This window comes from Mycteria americana, chromosome 3, assembly GCF_035582795.1.
Source record: "Mycteria americana isolate JAX WOST 10 ecotype Jacksonville Zoo and Gardens chromosome 3, USCA_MyAme_1.0, whole genome shotgun sequence".
Classification (NCBI taxonomy): domain Eukaryota; kingdom Metazoa; phylum Chordata; class Aves; order Ciconiiformes; family Ciconiidae; genus Mycteria; species Mycteria americana.
The window spans coordinates 72202674-72227599 of NC_134367.1; the positions used below are offsets into that span (position 1 = coordinate 72202674).

General features: G+C 38.3%; 1 protein-coding gene across 2 annotated transcripts in view; it reads left to right on the top strand.

Annotated features, from left to right (window-relative positions):
• The window catches only part of SYNE1 (spectrin repeat containing nuclear envelope protein 1), a 269690-nt gene that overhangs the window by 239557 nt on the left and 5207 nt on the right, over positions 1–24926 (top strand). Inside the window, exons 130-144 of one of the 2 annotated variants that reach the window (XM_075498968.1) lie at positions 2227–2414; positions 4631–4781; positions 8063–8245; positions 8644–8781; positions 9496–9687; positions 10569–10902; positions 11749–11817; positions 13788–13930; positions 14779–14905; positions 16049–16260; positions 17711–17911; positions 18259–18387; positions 18773–18985; positions 19972–20064; positions 21907–21965. In XM_075498968.1, coding sequence (XP_075355083.1) covers positions 2227–2414; positions 4631–4781; positions 8063–8245; positions 8644–8781; positions 9496–9687; positions 10569–10902; positions 11749–11817; positions 13788–13930; positions 14779–14905; positions 16049–16260; positions 17711–17911; positions 18259–18387; positions 18773–18985; positions 19972–20064; positions 21907–21965 — 2432 coding nt within the window. The remainder of the gene's footprint in view (positions 1–2226; positions 2415–4630; positions 4782–8062; positions 8246–8643; positions 8782–9495; positions 9688–10568; positions 10903–11748; positions 11818–13787; positions 13931–14778; positions 14906–16048; positions 16261–17710; positions 17912–18258; positions 18388–18772; positions 18986–19971; positions 20065–21906; positions 21966–24926) is intronic. The other variant, XM_075498969.1, reaches the window with a different exon arrangement.

Here is a 24926-nt window from a genome sequence, read left to right on the forward strand (position 1 = left end):
ATCTTCCCTGCTCGTACTGCTACCATTTGTTCATATAAAAAATTACATTAAAAATACTATGCTGTGAAAGAGGAGGGCCAAATTCCATTTCTGCAACTGTATTATCTACTTCTCAGCATTTACTTCAGCCAAGAATCAGCTTTGCAGATTGCTGGTCTCTGTAGTGAAATTAAAGATACAATTGAAGCTGGATATCCTGGGGAAGGTAGGGTAACTTCACTGCAGAGTTTTCCTAGGGTTGCAAACTGCATTGCAAAGATTACTTGTTTTACTTTCTCAGTGTGCTACCACTTGAAATGTGGAAAAAATGGTGTTTGCTTTTGGGTTGATAAAGGAAAAAAAAGCTATATGTGGGTGACAGCAGTGCATAAAAGTGATGCTCCTTTGTGAACTAACCCAAAGGCTAAATGTTCTCCAATAAACATAGAAAATTTTAAAATCTGGGAAAGAAATATAAGGCTATGGAGAAAAAACAGTGTAGATACCGCTTGTAGAAAGGTTCTGTAGGTGAATAAAAAAGTTTAATCCTTAGGAATCCTCAGGACCACCAACTTGGCAGTTCTCACTACTGCTCTACTCCAAAACAGCAGAGAGGAGATTGTATTACCTGAACTTGTTTAACCTCAAGTCTCGTAGCTGTCTGGAGTATGTGTTTCATAGAGTATTGCATCTGTTTATAGTATCCACCCTTATATAACATTTTGGGATGGGTAGAAAGAAGAATAAGCACTTGGACATCACAATGAAAGAGTATTTTCCAGGCAAGTGAAAGTGAAAGGACCGGCGCTGAGGAAGAAAACATCGTGATTTTCCACTTGATGGTCTCATGTAGATGTTCACAAAATAGCCTTCTATTTCATAGATGAGAAGAGGAAATAGATTACTTCATTGAGTCCAACCCCAGTTATCACGAACAACCAAATCAGATGCTTGATACAAGTTGACCAAATTTGCTGAGGTTTTTAGATTCTATGTTTAGATCTCATTTCCTGCCGGAAGGCATTTTCAGAACATCATATTGCTAGTTCTAAGAAAAGTTCCTCTAGTTAGACCTTAAATGTATGTAGACACAATATGTTGGCACTGTATTTCCCTTTGCATGTTATGGTGTACTTCACTAGCAAAATTATAAAGAGCAGTTTATCTCTACTCGTCCTCAAGCTGCCAAGTTCTTGTTCTCCTAAATAAACTTCCACATCTCTATTTGTCCTAATAGTCCTTTTCTTCATCTGAATCAGAAGTGAACACAGTATTCTAGATGCAATATATCACTTTTTGGTGTAGTCACATTAGCACTTCTTTGTCACTACTGGAATTATGTTGTCTTGGGTTTGTTACTGTCCATCCTGATTTTTCCATCTAATATTCTGATGATTCATTGCAAATGTAGGCAGAAGTCAAGCAGGGTTTCTTTTCCTTGCACTGATCCAACAGCAATAGCCAGTTACTTTTGTGGCTTGTCTTAACTTGAACCTGTAGTTCAAAACCGAAACTGAAAGATTGCTTCAAGACGAAACATTATCATCAGTGTAGAACAAGTCATTGCAACCAAGAAACTGACAGAAGAAATAATACTGATCACATATAATAAGTGCTAAGACAGTGTAAGTGCATTTTCTTTAGCTGTCCTGAATTTTCCTTTTCCATTTCCAATGAAAATGCTATAGAATTGGAAAGTTGAAGGAAGAAAAGTCCCCTACTAGAGATGCACTGTTCAACACGTACTGCTGTCAATCTCCATGTCAAACATGCCACTATGCAGCTAGCTCCCCTGGGGAAGAGTAGGTTCACGAAGGGTACTTCCATCAAACCCTCACAGTAGATAACAACATATTTTCTTGTCGCGCTTCTCTTACTAACTTCTGCTTTACGTTATCTGTGATAATGGGAAAGGGCTGGGAATAATTCCACCATTTATTTGTGATGTTGATTAAATATATGTGAAGGATGCTCAGCTGAGCATGCAGAGCTCTGGCAGTTTGTCCCAGGTGAAGGTTTGGTGTTCGTAGTCCCTGGGGCAGCTGTGCATGCTGCCAGGTTCTCCTGGCCTCCTTGGTAACATTGTGACACCACTTGTGCAGATCAGTCTCTTTAATAGGTATTCATTGGATGGTTTTCTCCTGTTTGCAACCTTATTAATTCTTTTTTTTAATAAGTAGAAGAGAAATGCATTTGTATTTATGCATATTTGCAATTTCTCTTAAGAATTAATTACTTCACCTGCAGGAACTTCAGAGGGACATAGAGAAACACAGCACCGGAGTGGCATCTGTTCTCAATCTGTGTGAAGTGCTTCTTCATGACTGTGATGCTTGTGCCACAGAAGCTGAGTGTGACTCTATCCAGCAGGCTACACGCAATCTGGACAGAAGGTGGAGGAACATTTGTGCAATGTCAATGGAAAGGCGACTTAAGTAAGTCTAAAATGCCTACAAATTACTATTTCCTTCCACAGGCACAAATACAGCATAGGATGTATGTTATAGGGTCAGGGTAGGATGTATGTTATAGGGTTGCAGTACTCAAGAAAAGGGTGTAGGGGTCAGAAAAAGATCATACACTGAATAAAAGCCAATAGCTGTTATGCTGTGGGAGAAAAAAAGAAATTTCGGGTTGCATTTGTATGTGCCTTTATACAAGGTACAGATATCAATTATCAAATTTTGCTTACAAGCCCTTTGATGGAATGATGTCTTATTTCCCATGCTTCATAGAAACGATGAGAGAGAAACTAGGGAAATCTTAGATAATAGCAGTGACTCTGAGACATTTAGAAAATATGACCTAAAATGGAGAGTTGTAACACTTAAGTTTACCCTAGAACTACTGAGACTGATGGGGAAACTAGTTATTGAATAGGTGGAATGTTATTCCAGGTGTTAGGGTTTTCATGCACCTAATGTTCCTCAACAGTTTCTCTTATGTCTGATTTTGTTTATTTGGAAGAATTTTAGGACAGAACGCTCATCTGGAATTTCCTCATCTGCCCACCTTAACTTTGCTGAGCAAGTGTGGGCCATAGCACCCATGCATCTTGGGTGTGGTCTGGTTTACTGGACATGCTTAGACCATCTGTACACTGCATGCCCATGATGTCCAGAAGATTCATTGTTTTCTATTCCCATCTAGGATAGCATGGATGATTTTGATAGCCATAATGATGTAGGCTAGATTGGGCCAATGCTATATACTTTGTGCTGACCAGTAATAATACATGTTTAACTGTTTGAACTCTTGTATTTATGAAGATCTTTTCTGTATCTTTTTAAGTTATGAATCTGATTTCTGTGATGTTTACACAGTCATATCAAGAACTCTGGGTACTGTTTATGACTTTTCAAAATACTGAATTGAACTTTATATGATCTTTGGTTTTGTGGGATATTCTTAATGTATTTAGTAAAGGTTTTCTTTATGCAAAAAATTATTTGCTTTTAAGTTGTGCTGCTCTATATCCACAGATTGCTATCTTTAAGTAATTTTATACTATTGCCATGGTAATTCTTGTGTAGTATATATCTAAAAATATAGCTTATAAGTTCTACCTTTGACACACTCTGTCTTGAAAATATACAGGCTCTTCATACCTTTGTGTCCAGCAAATTAATTCAGAATTGTTTTAAGTTAATGTGGAACAACGCATTGAACTTTATTTTACTTTCTTGCAATGTACACATTATACTATTAGTAGACTTGTACCAGTAAGTTAGCTGAGCTATCAGTATTTAGGATCTTTATTGTACTAGAAACAGTTATTCCTATTAAAAAGCAACCTTCCAGATGTCAAACTTCAGGTTAAACAACATATCATCAACAAAGCATAAATTTTGAATGGATCAGGTCCTTTTCAGACCTGCATATCTAAGATTTGGGAAAGATGTATTCTAAATGTAAAAACAAAGTTCTGCTATAATACAACCTGTCCCAAAAAAGATCTTGTGATTTTGAATCAAGTGGTGTTGAAGTTCTTGGGATTTTACAGTCTCAATATTAAGCCGATTTGATTTCAGGATCAAGAGTCAGCCACTACTTTTACATATTCAATTGAAGTCAAATTGTTTTTTTTAAACGTTGGAATAACTTTTTTTTTTTTAAATAAAAATATGTTTACAGTGTATATGGAGAGAGAGCATTTTACCACTTGTTGGTGAAAGCAAAAAAGAAAAAAAAAAATCCGTGTCCCCTTGCAATGCAGAATAATGACTGAGAACTTTAAAACATATGCTGCAACATCTTTAGCATTCTGTAAGAAAAAATTCTGCAGTTGAAGGTAGTGTGTCTAATCTCTAAAATACTGGCTTAGGTACCTACACTGGGACAGTATTTCAGAAGTTATTTAGCATCTGCTCAGATTTTTAGAGCTCCTATTGCATACTTATAACTTTCTTTTTATACTGATTCCAAAATTAGAAGCATTAAAAAAAAAATTGCCATCATCTCATTCTAGCTCAGTCTGGAATGAGCCAGCCTTCCCTGTGGTCTGTTTATCAGCCTGGCTGTCTGAGTTAGATTAAAAGCCAGTTATTATCTGGTGCAGCACTAGTTTGCTGTTGTAGATGATTAGTTAAAGTTCTGTAGGTCAGCTGGCCTTCAGTCCGAGCATTCCCTAATTTTCCATTATCTATTGCAGAATTGAAGAGACGTGGCGGCTATGGCAAAAGTTTTTGGATGACTACTCTAGATTTGAAGACTGGCTAAAACTCGCTGAGAGCACAGCTGCTTTCCCGAGATCCTCTGGTGTGCTTTACACGGTTGCTAAGGAAGAACTGAAGAAATTTGAGGTGATTTATAATAGTCAAAATCGAATATCTACTGATCATATTACAGCAGCCAGCTGGTGTTCTTCCTTCCCATACAGAAGTCTCTCAGCAGAGACACTGTATTAATATAGTGGAGTTGATGATTTTGTAGCTGCCTTCAGTGGCAGGTTTCTAGGATGAAAAAACAGTGGAAGGTGGCAACTGAAAATGCTAATAAATCAATCCACTCTCACTGGCTGGTTGTTCACCAAAGCTAGATTTCTCACCTTTTTCATTTCTGCAGCCTTTTAATATGCCCAGTCAGTAGGTGCTCCAGAGCATTCATAAATCTCCCTTCACCAAGTACCTCTTCAAATGCATGCGGCATGTTTTAGCTTTTGCTTTGATTTTTATCCCTCCTCTTCTTTCTGTAACTCTCTGAAACCAGCCCTCTGAACTCTTTTCCTGTTTCATACAATGTACAATGTCCCCATTTTAGATCCTTATACCTAAAATTCATGTTCGAGCAAGTATTGTTATATGCCCACATGGTGTCCCCCGTGACTTAAAAGTTAAGTGCATGCTTCAAAACTGACAAGCTGTCACTTCAGTCAGTGCTTAAGAGCTTGTTACGTAACTCCGTTGTGTCTACTACAATGGGATGGCTTGTCTCATAATTACAATGGAGTGTACTGTAAAGCACGCTCACACGTCATCTGGCTAGTCACAGGTGAAAATCTTTTGCTCGGTTTCATATTTGCAAGGAGTATATCAAGATGAGAGAGAAAAATAACGCTGGAGAAAGAGAACAAATTGTTTTAGGCAATTCTGTAAACAGTCAGGTGCTGTGAAGTGTTTGCTGTGAAGAAGAAATGCAAATTTTAAACAATGTCTATGACCAGTTAATACTTTTTGGTTTAACAATTAATTCAAAACCATAAACTGTGAAGTGCTGATTCAAGTTTTATAATTGATATTCACATTCCTGAATGTACTGGCCAAGTTTTGTTGTTAAACGCTGCCAGACTTCATTATGGTGAGGTAATTTGCCATAGTATAAAAATGTTTGCTTCCTGGACACAAGTACTCTGTCTCAGACCTCCTTCCCATTGTCCCTTTATTCAGTGATCAGGATCTAAATCTCTTGTTTAGAAAGTCTCTGTGTGAGAAAGAGTTCCAAAACTATCATGGCTGTCTTTGAATTTTACAACTGATCTGACTTTGCCCAAAGTGTCTTTCATTGAACCTCATCCTTTATGGTGACCTTCCCTCTCCTGCAGACTTGTGGAATTTTTACTGTCTACAGAGTGACAGCAGGAACTACCTGTGCAGGGAAGAGTTTAGCAGCCTCTCCAGAAGCCTGCTTTCCCTGCAGTTTGGTTCTTTTGCTTTTTTCCTTCTTTTTTTTTCTGAGCATCTAGTTTCTACACCTACCAAAAAGCAGGAATGCAAGCGACAAAAGTTGTGGTGTTCAAATTTAGCAGAATTTAGCAGCTTCATTGTGAAGTCAGTGTAAAGTCAGCCACATATACATACTAACTGAAGCTGATTTCTGCTTTAACTAGACTTTTTTTCCTGATTTTATTTCCCCCTCCATATCTGCAGTTGAATTAAAAAAAAAAAAAAAAAAAAAAAGACAACAAAATTCAAAACCCAAAAAAGAGCCCAGCAGACCATGTAAGAACCTTTCAGTTCCTGAGCACAGAGGTCAGAGATGGCTCTCACTGACTTCACTGTACAAAATCAAACTCCTTCCTCTCCAGTAGTTGATGCAGAAATGAAAAGAGGTTACAGGAAGGAACGCAACAGATGAATTCTTGTGTAGCCAAGCTGAAAAAATGGAAGACAAATACACAGCTGTTCTTTTGCTGGACAAGGCTTGGTAACAGGTGAAACAACAACTGCACACTTTTAGATTTCATGATCCTAGTAAATATAGTCAGATTTGTGCCTCTGATATGAGAATTGCCTCCTTGTGCAATTTTAAGTGAATTCAGTTCTACTGAGCATTTCACTCCAGTTGCAAGCCCATTTGCTCCTTGTTGGTTGTCCCCTACCCAATTTGATGGCCACTTAATGAAGGGAATAGTTATATTGAGAGGACTCTACAGACTTTGATGTTTTTTCTTTTTTCAAACCAGCTTTGTTACTTTTGTCTCTGGTATTACAGCAGAAATGTGCTTATTTCTACATAAACAATATATACGCTTCATATTGTACCAGTCAAAGCTAAAAATGAAATCTCATGTGTTAGCTGATTTTAATGAAAATTTCTGTACAGGAGTATATCACTTGCCACATTTCTCCAGTCCTTAGTAAGGGTGGTGTCTAGTTTTGGGAGAGATTGACTGTTTATTTGCGTTGTGAGGAATATCAGAGAGCAAGTTTGTAGAACTACAATGGCAGCCAAAACCTTTCAAAAGAGAGCTGGTGTAGTCTATGTTTTTAAGTCTTCCTTTGACTGACTGCTTTCCTGTTTCTGTGACAACATAAAAACGAGTAGTTTTTTGAAAAATTATTGGGGGGGGGGGGGGGGGGTGTATTTTTGAAGGGATTAATTCAGTCAGCTCCTTACAAGGTGCTTTCTCCAACTTGCTTTGTGATTGCTAGTCGCAACGTGAAATTCATGGGCTAAGTCACCTACTGTTTCTGCTCCCCAGCTTTTGTAACAGTAGAGGAAGCACTGAAAGTACATGGTGCAGATACTTGCCCAGGCCTAAGGTGGTATGGATGTTCATGAAATTTTCTTTCCATGAAAATTTTAAGACAAAACCTACTTGTATACTAGTATACTGAAGATAAAGACATGATTCCTTCAGTACCATTTTTTCACTATTTTTGGTAAAACTCAGAATAAACAACCACTCAAATCTTTTCAATGTTTGCACATCAGCAAATTCAGTGTGTGTAAGGAAATCCAATGAAGCCACAGGAATCTTGGATTTCTGTTCATTTTTTTAAAAAGTTTCATATTCATTGTTTGTGTTTCTGTTCTCAAACACAAAGGCATAGGATTGACTAGAAAGGGGAGTCTATTTTTTTGTGCTGATTTTGCTATTGTAATGGGTATTCATGTTGCAATTTCTCATTCAGTGAACTATGTCAGTTTTGTAAACTTTTTTTCTTTTTTTTTCTCATTTTAATCAGAAGGCAGCCTCTCAATAGGATAGCCCTCAGGAGATGTCTGCATCCATAGCAAAATCTATTCAGCTAACACAGGTCAGAGTGTAGAAGTAGGGTCAAGATAAAGGGAGTGACTTATGTATGTATCCTGATTTCAATAATTAAAAATCTGGTGGTGTCTTTTGTTCATATTGTTTTAGGCCTTCCAGAGACAAGTGCATGAAAGTCTGACTCAGCTGGAACTGATCAATAAACAGTATCGCCGCCTGGCCCGAGAGAACCGCACCGACTCTGACTGCAGCCTCAAGCAGATGGTTCATGAAGGGAACCAGAGATGGGACAACTTACAAAAGCGAGTTACCTCCATCCTGCGCAGGCTAAAAGTATTTTCCCAGTTTTAAGCCCTTCAGTTTCACTACTATAATTATGAATCAGGGGTACTCCAGAAGCTTCCAGTTTAATGCATTTGCGCAGTGTTTGTGAGGGGATTTCTATCTTTGGAAAAGGAAGGTAGCTTATCAGTTCACTTTGTCTGAGGTAACCAAAGCATGAAGTCTGTACGGAAATGCTTGGTGACCTCAAACACCACCTCCTTCATAGAAAATAACTTTCAGCTAATTGCAGCTGTAGGTGATGTAGATGTAGATAAAACTTTAGAAAGCATGTACTGAGTTTAGGTTAGGTTTGAAGGGCATGAAAGCAGTTTCTTTGGAGAACCACTATTGCTCGGATTTTTTGGGTGGTTTGGTCATTTCATGCCACTCCGTTTTCCACCCCCTAGCATTTTATTGGCCAGCGTGAGGAGTTTGAGACAGCACGTGACAGCATCCTAGTATGGCTAACGGAGATGGACCTGCAGCTGACCAACATTGAGCATTTCTCAGAGTGTGATGTCCAAGCGAAGATAAAGCAGCTTAAGGTAAATAATGATTGAATGGTAACAGGAGGAGGGATGAGAGAAGGGATAAAAACATTCATTTTGGGAAAAGAATTTAAGAAACATTATACAAAAATGCAGCCTGATACAGTCCTTTACTTGCAGGCTGAGACTTCAACCTCAGAAGTTATGGGCTATGTCAGGTTTCAATATATACTTTTCTGCCAGAGTGGAAGAGCTTTGCACTGTGAAAAATTTTCAAAAAACCAAGGGCGATAGTCTCCATTCCCTAATGAAAAGAGGAAATGTCAATAAAAATTATTAATGTCAAGTCTCTGTTATTGCTGACACCTAAGAATTACTACCTTTGTCAACCATTTCTGCATCAGAAAAATCATTATCTGAAGAGAAAAATACCAAATGTCATGCTAACCAAAATTCCAATGTGTTAGCTTTAGCATCTGTGTTCATTCTAGACATTTGGTCATGGGCATGGCTTGTTTAGGGAAGAGCTTTCTTTCCAAATACAACAAGTGAGGAATGAGATGGTAAACCATGAAGTATCACTGTTTTTGGCTAGAAAGACTGTGGAATGCTAAATTTAATTGCTCACTGTTGCTCATGCCAGAATATTTGGAATGATCCCTGTTTGTTTTCACCATTCTTGCTGAAAAACTCTAAGACTTGCATCCTTAATAACTTAGGTTGTTGTAATGTTGATTTCGTTGATAAAGCATGGGCTTTTCTTTTATGCAGGCTTTCCAGCAAGAAATTTCACTGAACAACAACAAAATTGAGCAGATAATTGTGCAGGGTGAGCAACTCATTGAGAAAAGTGAGCCCATGGATGCAGCTGTCATTGAAGAAGAACTAGATGAGCTGCGTCGTTACTGTCAAGAGGTCTTTGGACGTGTGGAACGCTACCACAAGAAACTCATTCACCTTCCTGTGTGTATACTTACATATATACATATTTGTTTGGTTTGTTGCCATTTTACAAGTGTGAGAATGAGGAGAGAGAAAGATGTTGAAATGAACTAACATGAAAATTCTGTAACTTTCCAAAAGTCCTGTGGTTTAATTTTGTTACAACCCTGACCATCTGCCTCCCTTCATTATATGCTATTCATGTCCTGTTCAGAGAGCAAACTCACCAGATCTGGAATTTTTGTAAATCATCATGAAAATCCATGCAAATTGGAGACTTGTAAAACTTTATTAATGGGGATAGCAGTGTGGTACTGGTAATAAGAACATCTCCCTGCTTTGTCAGATAGTTTCATTGGCAGGTTATTGAGTTCTGTTTTGTTTAAAAAACAATGATGAAATTATTCTCCCCATCAGAAGAGACAGAAAGTTGTCTCTAGAACTGAACACACAGCTGAGTAAGTGAGAGCAAAACAATTTTTGGTAGCTCAAGTCCTACTGAAAGAAAGGAACAAAACCCAGGGTTTTCAAAATATAAAAGAATATAATGAGAGCAGTGGTCATGATAAAGGTCACTTATGCTTCCTATGACTGGATTGCAGAGTTTTCTTTAACTTGATGTCTGCATTGCAGTGACATCAGTAAAAAGTCTGGAGACATTTGCTTGATGTGAGACTTTGTGGTGCCTTAAGTAATTAAAGTGAGCTGGCATTATGAACTTTTTTGTTGCTGTGGTTTTTTGGTGCACCTTAAAATAATGAAGGGGGAGTGCAAAAGAATGCAACATGGAAACCCCATCAGCATGACTGTTGCCTAATGCTGCTTTATTTCACTGATCCAGGCTGACCATGCATTGCCTCTGCACGTTTCATTGATCGGTTCTGTTTGCATTATACTTCTAGCTGACAGATGATGAACACGACCTCTCTGACAGAGAGGTGGATCTGGATGAATCAGCAGATCTCTCTGACATACACTGGCATGACAAATCTGCGGACAGCGTTCTCTCCCCGCACCCCTCTTCCAACCTTTCGCTGCCTCTTTCCCAGCCGGTGAGAAGTGAGCGATCAGGGCGAGATACCCCTGCAAGCGTGGACTCCATTCCCCTGGAGTGGGATCATGACTATGACCTTAGCAGAGACCTGGAGACAGCCGTTTCACGGGCATTGCACTCTGAGGAAGAAGATGGAGGACAAGAGAAGGACTTCTACCTGAGAGGAGCAACTGGTATGGCAGGTATGGTGGCAAATTGTGTGTCCTGTTCTCTCCTAGTAAAAAGAAGCAAAAGTTATGTGTGTGATTGCTTGGCTAAGATGCTCATGGAAAAGTATTTTAAATAGTCCCTGAAGATTTTTAAATAGCTTTCCCTAAGTGATCCCAGTGGCCTTCTGGCCTTAGACACAGCGATGGAGATTCCTGGATGACTACAGCCTTGGAAAATCGCAAAGGCGTGTATGATATGACAGGGAATTGGCTGTGTCTCTATGCTTGTGGCCTGCCAGATGGGATATGTCATCTGTAACAGCAATGCGTCATAAGTTATTCTGACTAGAAGGAACTATACTGGATATGGCAAGAAGTGCAGAGCAAACTGATGAAGAAATGCTGTGGGAGAGATCTGCAGACAAAATCATCAAGTGCTGAAGTAAATCTTAACTCAGTTCTTACCCAGGCAAGACTCCAGCAACTGAGTGTTTAGCCTGAGGTGGGATCTTGGGTCTTGCTCTCCAGTGAAGTTGGAAATCCTTTCTAAGCATGTGTGCTTTGTGTAATAAATCTCAATGAGTGAAAGTGCCCAAATGCAGTCGGTTGTGGGGGAAGACATACTGGTATATTATACTCTGATCTTGTGGCTGTCTTTTGCGTTCCAGGTCATTACTCTGAAAAGAGTCAGGTTTGCCTGGATATTAAGAGACTTTGTAGCAGGCTCCCTGTCTTTCAGTCTTCACCTTTTTTTCCTTTTCCAGAAAGGATGTTTGCTATTGGAACCGTTTATATATTCCATCCCATGAAAAGGACTCCTGCTGTGAGGAGACAGCCATTGCTGAGCTGTCAATTTAGACTGTGCTTTTATTTTTTCAGATGTAGAGATCCCTGAAACTCTTGAGGCCTATGTAACACTCACAGAAAACGCACTCAAAAGTATCTCTGGTAGGCATCAAAGACGACTAAGCATAGTCAGATGCAAATACAACGGTGCGCAAGCATAACTTCTTTCTCTTCTCTTAGCATCTGCTATACTTTCCACAACTTACAAGATAAATATTTCTTACATGGCAGCATTGGCATGTTAATGTAGAAGTATCCTGCTTTACTACTGTGCTTAAAGTTATTATTAGGTGCATGGATGAAACAATGATGTTTGAAGTATTGGCCCTCCCACCTCGGCTAACTAGACTAAACTGATCAGTAGGGTACTCTGACTGGTCTTTATTCTCTGGAGTCCCTCAACAGGCTTCATACTTAGTTCTGTCTCTGAGAAAAGAGTGGTTTCTACAAAGATCAAGGCAGAAGGAAAAGATATAGAGCAAAATCTAATTGTTCGGTTTTGCACTTATTTTTTTAACACAACCACAGCTTGGATTATTACTTAGATATAAACTTTTAGGTTAGCTGTTCTTTCATGTGATAACAATGCCAAGGTGAGATACTGTAGTCCAACGGCTTTTTCTTAGTCTTTTATATTGGAAGATTAATTTTTTTTCACGTTGCATTTTTACACAAGATTAAACCTACTGTTTCATTTGTTAGATGACTCAGAGGGATTAGATGCACTTACAAATGCCTTCTCTCATGATTTCACAGTTTTCCTCTTTTGAAATAATTACTTCATTGCAAATTTGAAATAGCAAACATTTCAAATCTCAGCATCTGTGGCACAGACCTCAGGTTCACTGTCCATTTTTATTTTTTCCCCAAATTAGTGAAATAATATTATGACTGATTAAGAGTATAAATAATAGCAGTACATCTAGAAAAATGTGTGTAGTTTTCTGACTTGTGAAAATTTTGAAAGTAGTGAGGGAAAAGCAATATTGAACACTTTGTTCTGTCCATTTGGGGTGAGGCAGTGTTGTGTATGAAAAAAGATTAACTATCCAAGAATCTCCATTTTCTATGATTAGGTGGACAGAAGGACCCCCTTCTCTATGCATGTTTTTAATTGTGTCTTTATGATTAAATTCAAACTGTCTTTGTAAACAGATGGAAATCAGGCACAGTGATAGAATATGGATAAGAGGGATCTCGTGATCCTCTAGGCTGCAGCCTGCTTCAGGTTAGAATTGGCTGTAGCTAATTCATATCACAGAATTCAGCTGACTTCTATAAGGAAAATACAAGTTAGCATGCTTCAAAAACGTTGGTATGAGTTCCAAACGGCTTGGGTGAATAATATCCTCTTGCAGATATGTTAAACATAATTTTTGTAATGCCTAATTGGAAAGATACTATAAATTTTGCTGCTTAGTGTGGTTGCCTAAATCGGTCATGGACTACTTGCTGTGAGCCTTCAAGACATCCAGTCATCTATGGATCTTGAGAATATAACAGTATTGCTTAGCGTCTATACACTGCTTTTAATCTTCAAAATTGTATACAAATAGGATCCTTTCATGTAGATCAAAATACCACTATTTTTTAGCGGAGAGAAGTAATACGAAATGAAATGAGGAGAAATTAAATTTTAACACGGATTTGGATGAGGAGTTTGGGATACAAGGTTTTGTTTGGGTGTTTGCAAAAGGGAGCAAGGCGTTCTCCAAAATCAGTGAGGTTAGAGCACGCTTTGCCAAGAACTTTCCCCTTCAGAGAGGTGAGGAATTCTCTGAGGGAAAAAGTCATTTCAGAATAGTTTGCAAGCCTGCTTTAAAGTGTGGACTCTTTGATAGTATGCTTATGGCAAGCATGTTCATTGGTATAGTCATCTGTTCTCTGAAGATCGCTAACACCAACTAGTTATTAGTACGCTTTGACATTGTGCCACTCATATTGCTGCAGTCATATTTCTCCTTCACTGTCTAATCTAGATCATATTCCTGATATTTATTCTGCCTGGGCAAAAGATAAAAAAACTTTGGGAAAACTTGGGTGATAGTCACTTTTTTTTTGTTTTGGTACAGGAGAACCTGGTGCCCTGGAAGCACATATCCGACAGCTGGACAAGGCCCTAGACACCAGTCGTTTCCAAATACAGCAAACAGAAAACATCATCCGCAGCAAAACACCTACAGGACCAGAGCTGGATTCCAGTTACAAAGGATATGTACGTGTATTCTGGAGCACAAGTCGAATAAGCACTCCAAGCTCAGATTTGCTATTGAAAGAAATACAGCTGTTTCAACAAAGCAATTGGATATTACTGCTGCCCAGACTTACTTCTCAGACTCACTTATATGGTTGCTACCCTTAACCACATGCTATTGTTGTTTATGTTATTAGTGTGTTTACAATAGCATAAAATTACAGGAACATGACTCTAAGGAATTTATTTTCCTATTACCTTTCTGCAGATGTCCAAAAGTACTTTCTCACACATGTTTTTATCCATCTGATGATGACATCCTTGTTTAAAATTCCTCTGTTTTTAAAAGTAGGTTTTATAGCTTCATGCACAGTATTCATCTTGCTGATGAATTATAAACACCATCATGTAACCAAGGTTGCATATATGGAATCTGTGATTAAAAAGCTTTCTCAGAGAGGTTTTCTGGAAAACACATCTCTCTCTAAATCATTCAAATAATTTCATTACCGACAGAATTGAAAGATTAGCTGCTTGGATGCATTGTAATATTTCCACACTTATGTTTATTTTCTTTATTATGTCTTCTAGTGTCTTTAGAACAGATGGCACCTGAAGTCATCCAGCACGATTTGGCACAGTGGCACTGAGTTATTTCTATTTAGTCTGAACTTACGCTTTAAGCCTTTACTGTCTCCATATACATTTATTTGATAGTATCAGGACAGATTGTTAAAGTAATAGCTTTTTATCTTCACACTTAGACCTGCTTTTTCAAAATTTTGGAAGTTGCATTGTAATTTGCATTTTCCATGCAATTAGTCCTGTACAGTGCATATTGAGATGGGATTTTTTGTTTGTTAACACAGATGAAGCTACTAGGTGAGTGCAGTGGAAGCATAGACTCAGTAAAAAGGCTTGGATATAAACTGAAGGAGGAAGAAGAAAAATTATCTGGACTTATTAACCTGAACAGCACTGAAACGCAAACAGCTGGTGAGTAACATTTAGTTCTTTGATGGAAAGCAATTATGAAAAGTAGCAAACATGCAAAGTTTTTCTGAAAAAACACTTGGCATTTGTTACTGACATATATATTTACATGACTCTGTTACCATGTTCTGTTTAACATCTCTTAATAGAAATAGTAAGGAATAGTAAGCATTCCTTGTATATGCCCTATAAAGAGATTAGGTATACAAGTGCATTTTAAGAACCCCTTGATACCATGAGACATAACCCTAAGCCTTTCAGAAAGTCCCTGTGGATGCAATACATTTTTGTTGAATGTTTTCTGATGAAAAAATGTTGCTTATATTGCTGTACAAAGCACATAATTCAGCATTCATTTCTTCTAATATTAGCTTTCACTTCTAATATTATCTATCTACAGTACAGAAATCTATATTCACCTGGCAGAAGTATTCACCTGACTCATTTTAAGCATCAGCTGTAGAACAGGAGGTATTGCATTGTAAAAAACATGGATTTGTTCCAGAGACTATAAAGGCAACATCTCCATTCTTAGCTTGGCAAGATATGCTACCCATGCAATCTATTTTATTTTGACTTTTTTTTTTTTAATTTTAAGTTGATGGAGTGATACAACTCGTCCTTCTACCATAGCATTTCAAGATAACTAACAAGAAGAAATAGCCCCTAATTTATTTTTTTACTGCACGTATTTATCCAATGCATCAGCAGTAGCTTAGGCAAATGTAGTGAGGTGTGAGTATTAAATTGTGGTAGGTAAAAATACCAGTGAAAATAATAATAAATATGTGGCTAGTTAGACATATTTATATTCCTTGTCCAGTTGGCATTTATGCAAAGTTATGATGTCTTTATACCGGCATAACCTGTTTTAGAGACCTGCATATATCAACTTAATTCTGTTCATAGAAGTCTGACATTAGAAAGTGGTAACTTTGCCTGCTGCCTAGAATCATCCAGAGTCTTCATTGTTTCTCTCCAACGTCATGTTCTTCAGTCTAACATAGTTTTCAGTGTGTGTTTCATGGGTTAGGGTTTTGGGGGGTTTATGGAGCTTTTTTTTGTCCTGTACAGGATTCAACTGATATGATTGTGTGTTGGCTAGTGGTTTTCTGCTTTTGTTGAATTTGGTGTTTATCATTCCAGGTGTAATTGACCGATGGGAATTAATCCAGGCTCAGGCTCTAAGCAAGGAGCTGAGGATGAAGCAGAACCTTCAGCAATGGCAGCAGTTTAACTCCGACCTTAATAGCGTTTGGGCTTGGTTGGGAGAAACTGAAGAGGAACTGGAGAAGCTCCGCCGCCTTGATCTCAGCACTGACATACAAACTATTGAGCTCAGAATTAAAAAACTGAAAGTGAGTTTTATTTCTCTTTTCCATGAGTTACCATGTAAACAGACCTGAATGCGACAGGTATGTTGAAGAGGTTGCCAATAATTGTAGCTGGTTTGCTCCATTCTGCACATAGTGGGCTACTGCTGAGAAGTAACTGGGAACGTGATTTTATGAATCGCCTTTTGGCAGAAAAACGTACCACTGGCATTTACTATAGAATCCAAATGGGTTTTTGAAATAGTAATTCTGTGGCAATTCTGTAATTCCAGAATGTACAGATAATTCTTGATGTCCGCCAAGCTGATGAAAGGAAAAACAAAAGCCAAGTTAAATCAAATCTCTTCTAGTGCAACTGGTAACAAAATTTAAGAGAAATGCCTCACTGGGACCTGTTAATTTGTGTGGTGGAAGGAGAGTGCCCAAAGGGATTGTAGCCTACCCACTGCTGTCACCAGTACAACACAGGAAAAATTTGGTGTCACTGTGCAACATTCCTGTTTCTTCTTCTGTCGTCTCATAAAGATCTGCAAACGTGATGGTCCACAATTTCACATTCAGTTACTAGCATCTTATAAGCTTGGGCACAAAAATGTGGTAGCCAATGTCAAAATGCACTGTGCTCCATGCTAGGAATGAGGTGGACAGATAGTAAAGACTGTTTCCGGCAGTGATCCGTCTAAAGCATATTAATGCTGATCTTCATTGGAATCCAAATATAGCTGCCATAAGTACTACAAAGGTCACTGTGACATGGGGCTTTTAAGTAAATGCTGTAAAGTAGGTGGAAAAGGGGCATTTCATAAGAATGCTGTTCTTATCTCACCCACTCTTGGAAAGCCCATTAGTGCCCTCCAAACCAAAAGAGGTGGGGTTTCTTTTGTGGCTTCCAATGTAAACAAATCAGAGTTTTTATACACATCCTGCTTCTATAAATTGGAGTAAGTTGTTTATACTCTTTGTATGTTTTCTTTTGCCTCAGTAAAAGCTTTTATTTTAAAATACTGTTGACAGCAGTTTCCACTTGGAAACATGTTGGTTTTTATGTTTATCAGCAAAACTGAGAAGTGAGAGCAAAAGTTTTATTGTGAGCTAAAGTACAATTGTCCTACATCTCTTTAAATTTTGTTGGGCCTGCTCTGTCTTTAAAATATCTGAAACATGAGCCAGATCTTTAAAATTCAACTATGACTTCAGGCTTTTAAGACTTTACAAGTTTAACTGGCTTGTTCTAGTTTATGCTCACAGTAAAATTTTAGTAGATGTTAAAGAGTGAATATTTGCAGAGTCACAGAGTGAGCACAGAAATATCATATCCAGAGTAGAGTGACTGTTACAGTAAGGTACCATTCTGCAGATACCGATGGCAAATCATTGCATTCTTATGGTGCCTTCTTTACTTGGTTCTTCTGAAAGTCACGTTTTACTGACTTCCATCCTTTCTTCCCCTGTCCCACTTTGTCTTGTCACCAAGGAGCTGCAGAAAGCAATTGATAACCGCAAAGCAATCATCTTATCCATCAATCTGTGCAGCTCGGAGTTCACTCAGTCTGACAGTGAAGAGAGCAAGAAGCTTCAAGTGCGCCTCTCTCAGATGAATGTGCGCTGGGACCATGTATGCAGTATGATCGAAGAGTGGCGCTGCTCATTGCAGGATGCATTAATGCAGTGCCAGGTCTGTATTGTGCTTATTTTAAATTGTCAGCATCCCACACATCAAAAATGTAGGCCATATCGTTATCCGGTGTGCTCATTATCCAGTCTGAAACTTGCCCATGCAAGCCAAAATACAGATTCGGCGTGTGTTTTCCGAAAGGTACACCTGCACTACCTGAAGCATGTATTTCCAGCCCAAGATTTTCTAAATTTGTCATCTCTGGAATCGTCCTCTAATATACTATTCTACACTTCTTTGTAAGTTATGTTATTTAGCCACTAGGACCTATCAGATGATAAACTAAAAACCTGAATTTGACAGCAATTTTCTGCTACACTACTGAAATCATCACTCGTCACTTGCAGGATTTCCATGAAATGAGTCATGGTTTGCTGCTTTGGTTAGAGAATATTGACAGAAGAAAAAATGAGATTGTGCCCATCAATCCAAACCTGGACTCAGAAACGCTGCAGGATCATCACAGACTTCTAATGGTAGGGCTACAACCACCCCTTTCTCTCCCAAGATGCATCATCAGAAAAACACCTAATCAGATTTATCTTCTCTTGAGGGTTAGCCATTGTACATTGCATGCTAACACACAACTGTGGGACCAATGTCAGTAACTGACTTTGCTTTGGTAGGGAACACTACTCACTTCTGTTAGTAGCGTAACTCGTGATTTAAAATCTCAGGCAACCGCTAGGGCTGCTGTCTATCTTCTTGTCAGATTAGAAATTTTTATTGCTTCTCTTTTCTTTCCATTTCATTAATTTCAAATGTCCAGTTCTGCGAGTTCTAGCTTTTTTCTTTTTTTTCTTTGTTTGTTTTTTTTTTTTAACTTCCATTAAAAAATTCTGGTGCTTGCCTTGGCAACAGCAAATCAGACGTGAACTGCTGGAGTCTCAGTTGAAGGTGGCATCACTGCAAGATATGTCCTGCCAGTTGCTAGTCAATGCTGAAGGCAAGGACTGTCTTGAAGCCAAAGAAAAGGTGCATGTCATTGGAAACAGACTGAAGCTCCTCTTGAAGGAGGTCACACGTCATATTAAAGACCTAGAGAAAATTCTAGACATTTCAAGTAGTCAACTGGTAAGTCACATCTTTTTATTCCTTGCTGTTTGTTGGGCACACATTTCCCATTGTTTTGACTGTGATCAGTGCTGTTGGCTGCACTGTTTCTGTTGTTTGCAATACTTATCAAGATGGTACACATGTAATCTTGAATATCATAAAGTAATCTTACACTTCATAATGTAAATGTCTCTTTTGTGATATGGTGGGGTTTTTTAATCCAGTAATGTTTTGCTATGTGGTGTAGCAATAAGTATTGAACATCTTGGTTTACTTATCCTGCCATTACTGATTCAGTCAACTGGCAAAGTATATGAGATAATTATTCTAGTTGAAGTACTGAAAATTATAATGTGTCACTTGTCACTGGAAAGGAAGATAGTGCTCACTCTGTCAAAGAGAAAAAAAAAAGCATAAAATAAACTCTGTAATAGGCTAACAAATCTCTCATAGTGCCTTCTGAGCTTTGAGCTGTACTCCAAATCTTTCAAATTATCGTGTATCTCGGGGTATTTGAGAGGGAGTTATGCATACATCTTCATCAACAGTGGCAGGTATAAAGTAAAGATTTCAAGGTTCTCCTTTGGTTAACTTTTTTTAAAGTCTCGGATTACCAGAGTGCATAAGGCATGAGAACTCAGCTCTTCCCTCCTTCTAGTGAATTGCTGCCTGTTTAAGTAAAATCTTGGTGGTACCAACCTCTTCTTGTAATTAAAGACCAATAAAGAGCAACTGGTTTTTCCCCTGTATTGACTTTGACAGAAAATGTGTCACCTAAAGCGATTAAGTTTTAACTACCTGTTTGCTTTTCTTTTCCTTCAGGGCTAACAGAGAAAACATGTAATGCCTTAGTCTTATAAAATTTGGTAACAAAATTTAACTGCTTTATTTTATTTGCTTTGGACATAACTCTGCTGGGATTTCACTCAGGGTTTTTTTTTTCAGTTTGCTTACCTGAACAGCTAGTTGCTGTATTTCTGAGCTCCATTCCTTTTGAACTTTAGGAATTGTCCTCATGGTCTTCTGCTGATGAATTAGACACATCGGGCTCAGTGAGTCCTGTATCTGGAAGAAGTACTCCAAGCAGACAGAGAACGGTAATTGCATGTCATACATTTTCTGCCACCTCCTGGGTGGGAGCTCTAGATGTCTACAGTAGCTCTAGCCAGCTGGAAGGCCCCCCTTCTCACTTGATAGGAAAGGAAATGGCATAAACCAAGAACAAAACACAGCTGCTTTCCCCAACCCTGCTGCATATCCCATCCTGCATGAAATCAGAAATGGTAAATACTATCTAAAACCAGGGCTGTCAGTGTGGTTGGTTTACCATAGTATGGCATGTCGTGTCTCTTGTATTTTGCTCTGGTGATGGCAGCACCCCAAAGTCTGGTCTTGTCTGGTATAATCAGTCCTCCATTTCTGTTTGGCCTTCTCTTCAGAGCTGCTTCATCAAGAATCTCAATAAGGTTTTTTTGTCATTTCTGATAAAGGTTGCAGATGGTCTTATTGAGACTTTGGATGAATAGCTAAGTAGAGCTGAAGGGCATGAAACATTATTTAAAACAGCTAGTTGCACAGGACCTAATTAATGGCTATGATGGCAACTCTGGAGTTGTCTATTTACATCGCTGGTACAAAATTCAAGAAATATAGCAATACATGCCTAGTACTTAACACTTCCATACTCTGAGCCCAAAATGGAACTGCAATTATTTTGTCTTTTTCTGCAATTCTATTGGTTGATTACTTTGCTTTTTTCCTTAGTTCTTAAAACAATCAGGTTGGTTTTGGTTTTTTTTTTTTCCATTTGCACTTTTTGTAAAGCCTCCGAGTTCTGTCTTGATAAATTTTATGGCTGTTGAAATTGTTTTGGTGGTTTTTTTTAATTTTTTGTTTACATTCACTAGTTTCCTTTTAGATGCTAGTCTGAGAATGTAAAGGAATACTGGCTTTTCAAAAGGAGAAAGAATATAAACCTTAACATTTTATTTCAGAGGGCAATGCTTCTATCTTTTAAATTTAAACTTAAATAACTAAAAAAAGCTCTGATATCACAGATGTAACTGGGAGATGCCTGACCATTACAGGACATGGAGAAGTATTTTACCATAAAATCTTTGTCTAAAGAGTATTTAGAATTATAATAGGTTTCATCTTAACATTTTAATAAGCATTTGTCTCTCTCTAATTTGTTAGTGTTTATGTATGTGACTACTTTTTTTCATTTTTATCCATAATGTATAGCTAAGTTGTATGATTCCTTGGGGTCTGTTTATCAAACTTCTGGTTTTCGCCCCCACCATTTTGGAGGCTGAAGTGATGTTGTTTAGAATTTCAGTGCTAAATACACTGATGCTAAATAAATAAATACTAATACCAAAAATACAATCAGAGGTATAATCATCTAACTCCATTAAATATTCTAGCAAATAGTTGTGAGTGCAGGAATGCACCTACAGTTATTTGGCCTTCAAAATTGTGGGGGGAGGATGGGGGTGGAGAAGAGGCCACATTCGTCAAAGGAGGCCCTTGGACCTTTTTTCCTTGAGAATATTAATTTTGCTGCATTTGCATTTTGAAATATTTATATTTGCCCATATTCAACTCAATAATTTTTTTTCTATTTCATGTTACAAATTATTTGAGCTAAATTTCTAGTGATTTTTTTTAAATCCAGAGCTGCTGTTCATAAACATAATGACTAAACTGTTATTTTCGAGTTCACTGTGTATGTTCCGATCATTTCCATACTCAGCTAGGTGCAAAGAAAAGCCAGTTTCCTTGGTTCATGGGTATTGGTCACTTCATTTGATTTTTTTTTTTTTTTTTTTTTTTAATGTTTCCTTTGCTGCACTTTTAATTTAGTTTCATCAGTAGCTTGTCTTTATTTGCCTGGACTGAACATTCTTCTTTCTTTACCCCCTGTTCATTGCAAACAGCCACGGGGCAAATGTAGTCTCTCACAGCCTGGACCCTCTGTCAGCAGTCCACATAGCAGGTACCTTATTCTCCTGGTTTCCGCACTCTGTTCTAGAACCCCAAGAGGATGATGGAAATTGGCCGTGATTCCTCTCCGTCCTCACCGACTCCGTCAGGTGGCCAGGACTTAAACAAGTGAAAACTTCCCTTTTGTTAATAGTTTGGCAAAAGGGGCTCTCAATTACTTCAAATTCTTTGTTAAATAGAAATACCAGCTAATCCTTGAATATCTACAGCTTTTGCTTCCCAGGAATGCCATGTAATCAACATTTACTTTTCATATGCCTGACCAGGGTGAGTGTGTGTTTACACTCATGATATTTAATGATTCTTTTATTTTGGCATGATTTAACAGAAATGCCACTAGGTTCATGGCAAACACTTTTTATCATCCTCTTTACCTCTAGATATTAAATTAAGGCAGGTAATAGGCCAATACCATATTCTAGAATTCACAAAACCCACAGATCTGAATGAGACATACTAACATCCTTTTCTTTCTTTCTTTCTTTCTTTTTTTTTTTCCCCCCTGAAATGTTTTGTTCAGTTCGTGGGTTTTCAGTACTTAAGACTCAAAATTCAAAGTCAGAATTCGAGGGTTTTGAGACTTGGGGTCACTTTCTCTCCCCTCCGAAGATGACTGCAATATAACGTGCTAACATGCCATGACTCTTGCCAAGTGCTTGCGTCCGTGTACTGCTCTGGGAGCAGCACTGCCCCATCTCTCTCTGACCAGTAGAGAGCAGGCTTGCAGCTACAGCTTTTTGCTTTCCACCTTGTCTCCAGCAACCTGTCATCTCTGCAGCTAACAGTGCTTCTGCATTCTTTGTCGTTGTCAGTGTGATGTGTGTACCTTCACTCTTTCACTGATCAATTCACTAGCCTCTAGAGTTATGAAGTTAAAAAAAAAAAGTAAATGAGCAGGCCAATATGTAGAAAGAGGACGTCTTTTGCTACTTCAGCATTTTATATGTTGCAACACCTAAAATAACCAGAAAGTATGGATGAAAATATATTTGTTCTTATAGTTAAGTCCTAAATCTCATTTATTCTCTATATATTGAAAATTAACTAATTCCTTTTTAAAGTAACTCCTGTTAAAGTGAAAGATTTGATGTTGGAAAGAAGGGAACACTAGATTTAATACAGTGATTCAGCAATAACCAAGCAGACAAAAAGTACCTGAAGAGTATTTTTTTTTTCATGAGCAAAATCAAGGCTTTATTCAGCAAAATTATTCTAAAAACTAAATGAAATAAAGAATAAAACTACTGACCATGTAGATATTTACATAAACACTTCTTAAAAGAAAAGTTTGCTTTAGATGTGCAGTTATTGACTGTGAGTAAAGTGGCATAGTTGCAAAACCACATAGCATAGTGGATAGAACAGGTAGAGTATCTTTCACTGCTTCCACTGGCACTAAGAAGCTGCCTTATTTTTAGGGATGTTGTTTTTTTTTTAAACATAAGGAAACCACATAGAAAATAGGTGACACATATACACTCCATCTTTCTGTCTGATGGCGAAAGAGAATTAATTTTTCCAACTCCAGTCTGCTATGAAGCTTGTCATTTTGTTTCTTGTAGGGAGTGGGTGAAGGGAGGAGTGGGGCTTCACTCTGCAGCCGTTAACAGCTAGGAGGAATGGAGGATGTCTTCGGCAGATGAGCATGCTTGCACTAGCAGTGTTGTACTCAAGAAATATATTGTGTGCGCTCTTCCACTCTCCTGTGTAGTCAGACCACTTCTGCCAACCTTTTGAGAAGGTTTCTGGTTGTAGGTGTGAGCCGCTGGCTCAAGGAGCAGCTAGCAGCGCTTTGCAGCTTTGAGATCAACCTCTATTCTAGCAGTGGCATTGGTGCGGCACCTTTCAGATCAAGTCTTTCCAGCACTGTTTATTAACACATCTTGTAGTGGTACAACACAATGTTCAATTTGTCATTCAGACAAGCATGGAATACAAATGAGTCACTGTTGAATAGGAAACTTAATCAAATGCGCAAGCCAGACAGGTTGTCGTTGATGTATAATGTGGGTTTAACTGATAAAGCAGTACAAGCTGTCACTGTGTTCTTTAATATTTTGACATGCCTCTGATCAGAGTACTTTGTGTTTGATCTTGCACTGGATCAGCAAACCCTGTTAGAGTTTAGTATACAGGAGAACTACAGTCAATTTTTAAAGGTTTATCGCATAGAAGGTTATGAAGGAAAGTTCATTTAAAAATTAGAGGGACCGTGTTTTGTGTATAACAAATGTGATATCACTTTGCCTTCCCCATTATCACAGCAAAAAGACAAGCATACGTAGTGTGATGCTAAGCAAGGTACAAGCTTAAACTAGACATTACATTGTGGATTTAACTAAAGGCTCATTCAAGAGGTATTAGTAATCATGTGCTAAGTGGGAAAAGCAAATCCAAGAAGTAACTCCTCTTTCTTCATCAGTTTAATAGAGCTGTCATAAATGCACACCTGGATCTGTGCCTGTGGATTTTTTTTAAGTGATTAAAATATTAAAAAGATTAAAATAGTGGTTCAGTTTACTCAGGCGTGTTTACATTGTCTCTCTTGAGCAGCTCTATTCCAGTCTTGGTGCCACAGTGCCAACCTCCATTTCCTGCTCTCCCCAAGCCTCCCCAAATGACTAGTGGATCTTTAAAGGTTGCTTGCTATTCCTGGAGCAGACCAGGCCAGAGCACTCTCTGTGCCTTTGGCCACAAAATGGCAGTCATTGCCATGCAGTAGCTCAAACACGAGGTTTGGGCTTGGCTTGCCATCGTTGTTCTCCCAGTTATCTCCCGCACTCTCACTTAGAGCTTGTTACTTAAACTTCATATTTAACTGCCTTTGAAATGGGCATATTAATCTTCTTTACAGGGTAAACCAAATCTGAGGTTGGGGTGATGTGATGCTGGGAGCTAGGGAGAGAACTGAAGTCAGAACACAGCCAAACAAGGTTGCTCCTAGGGAGTTTCT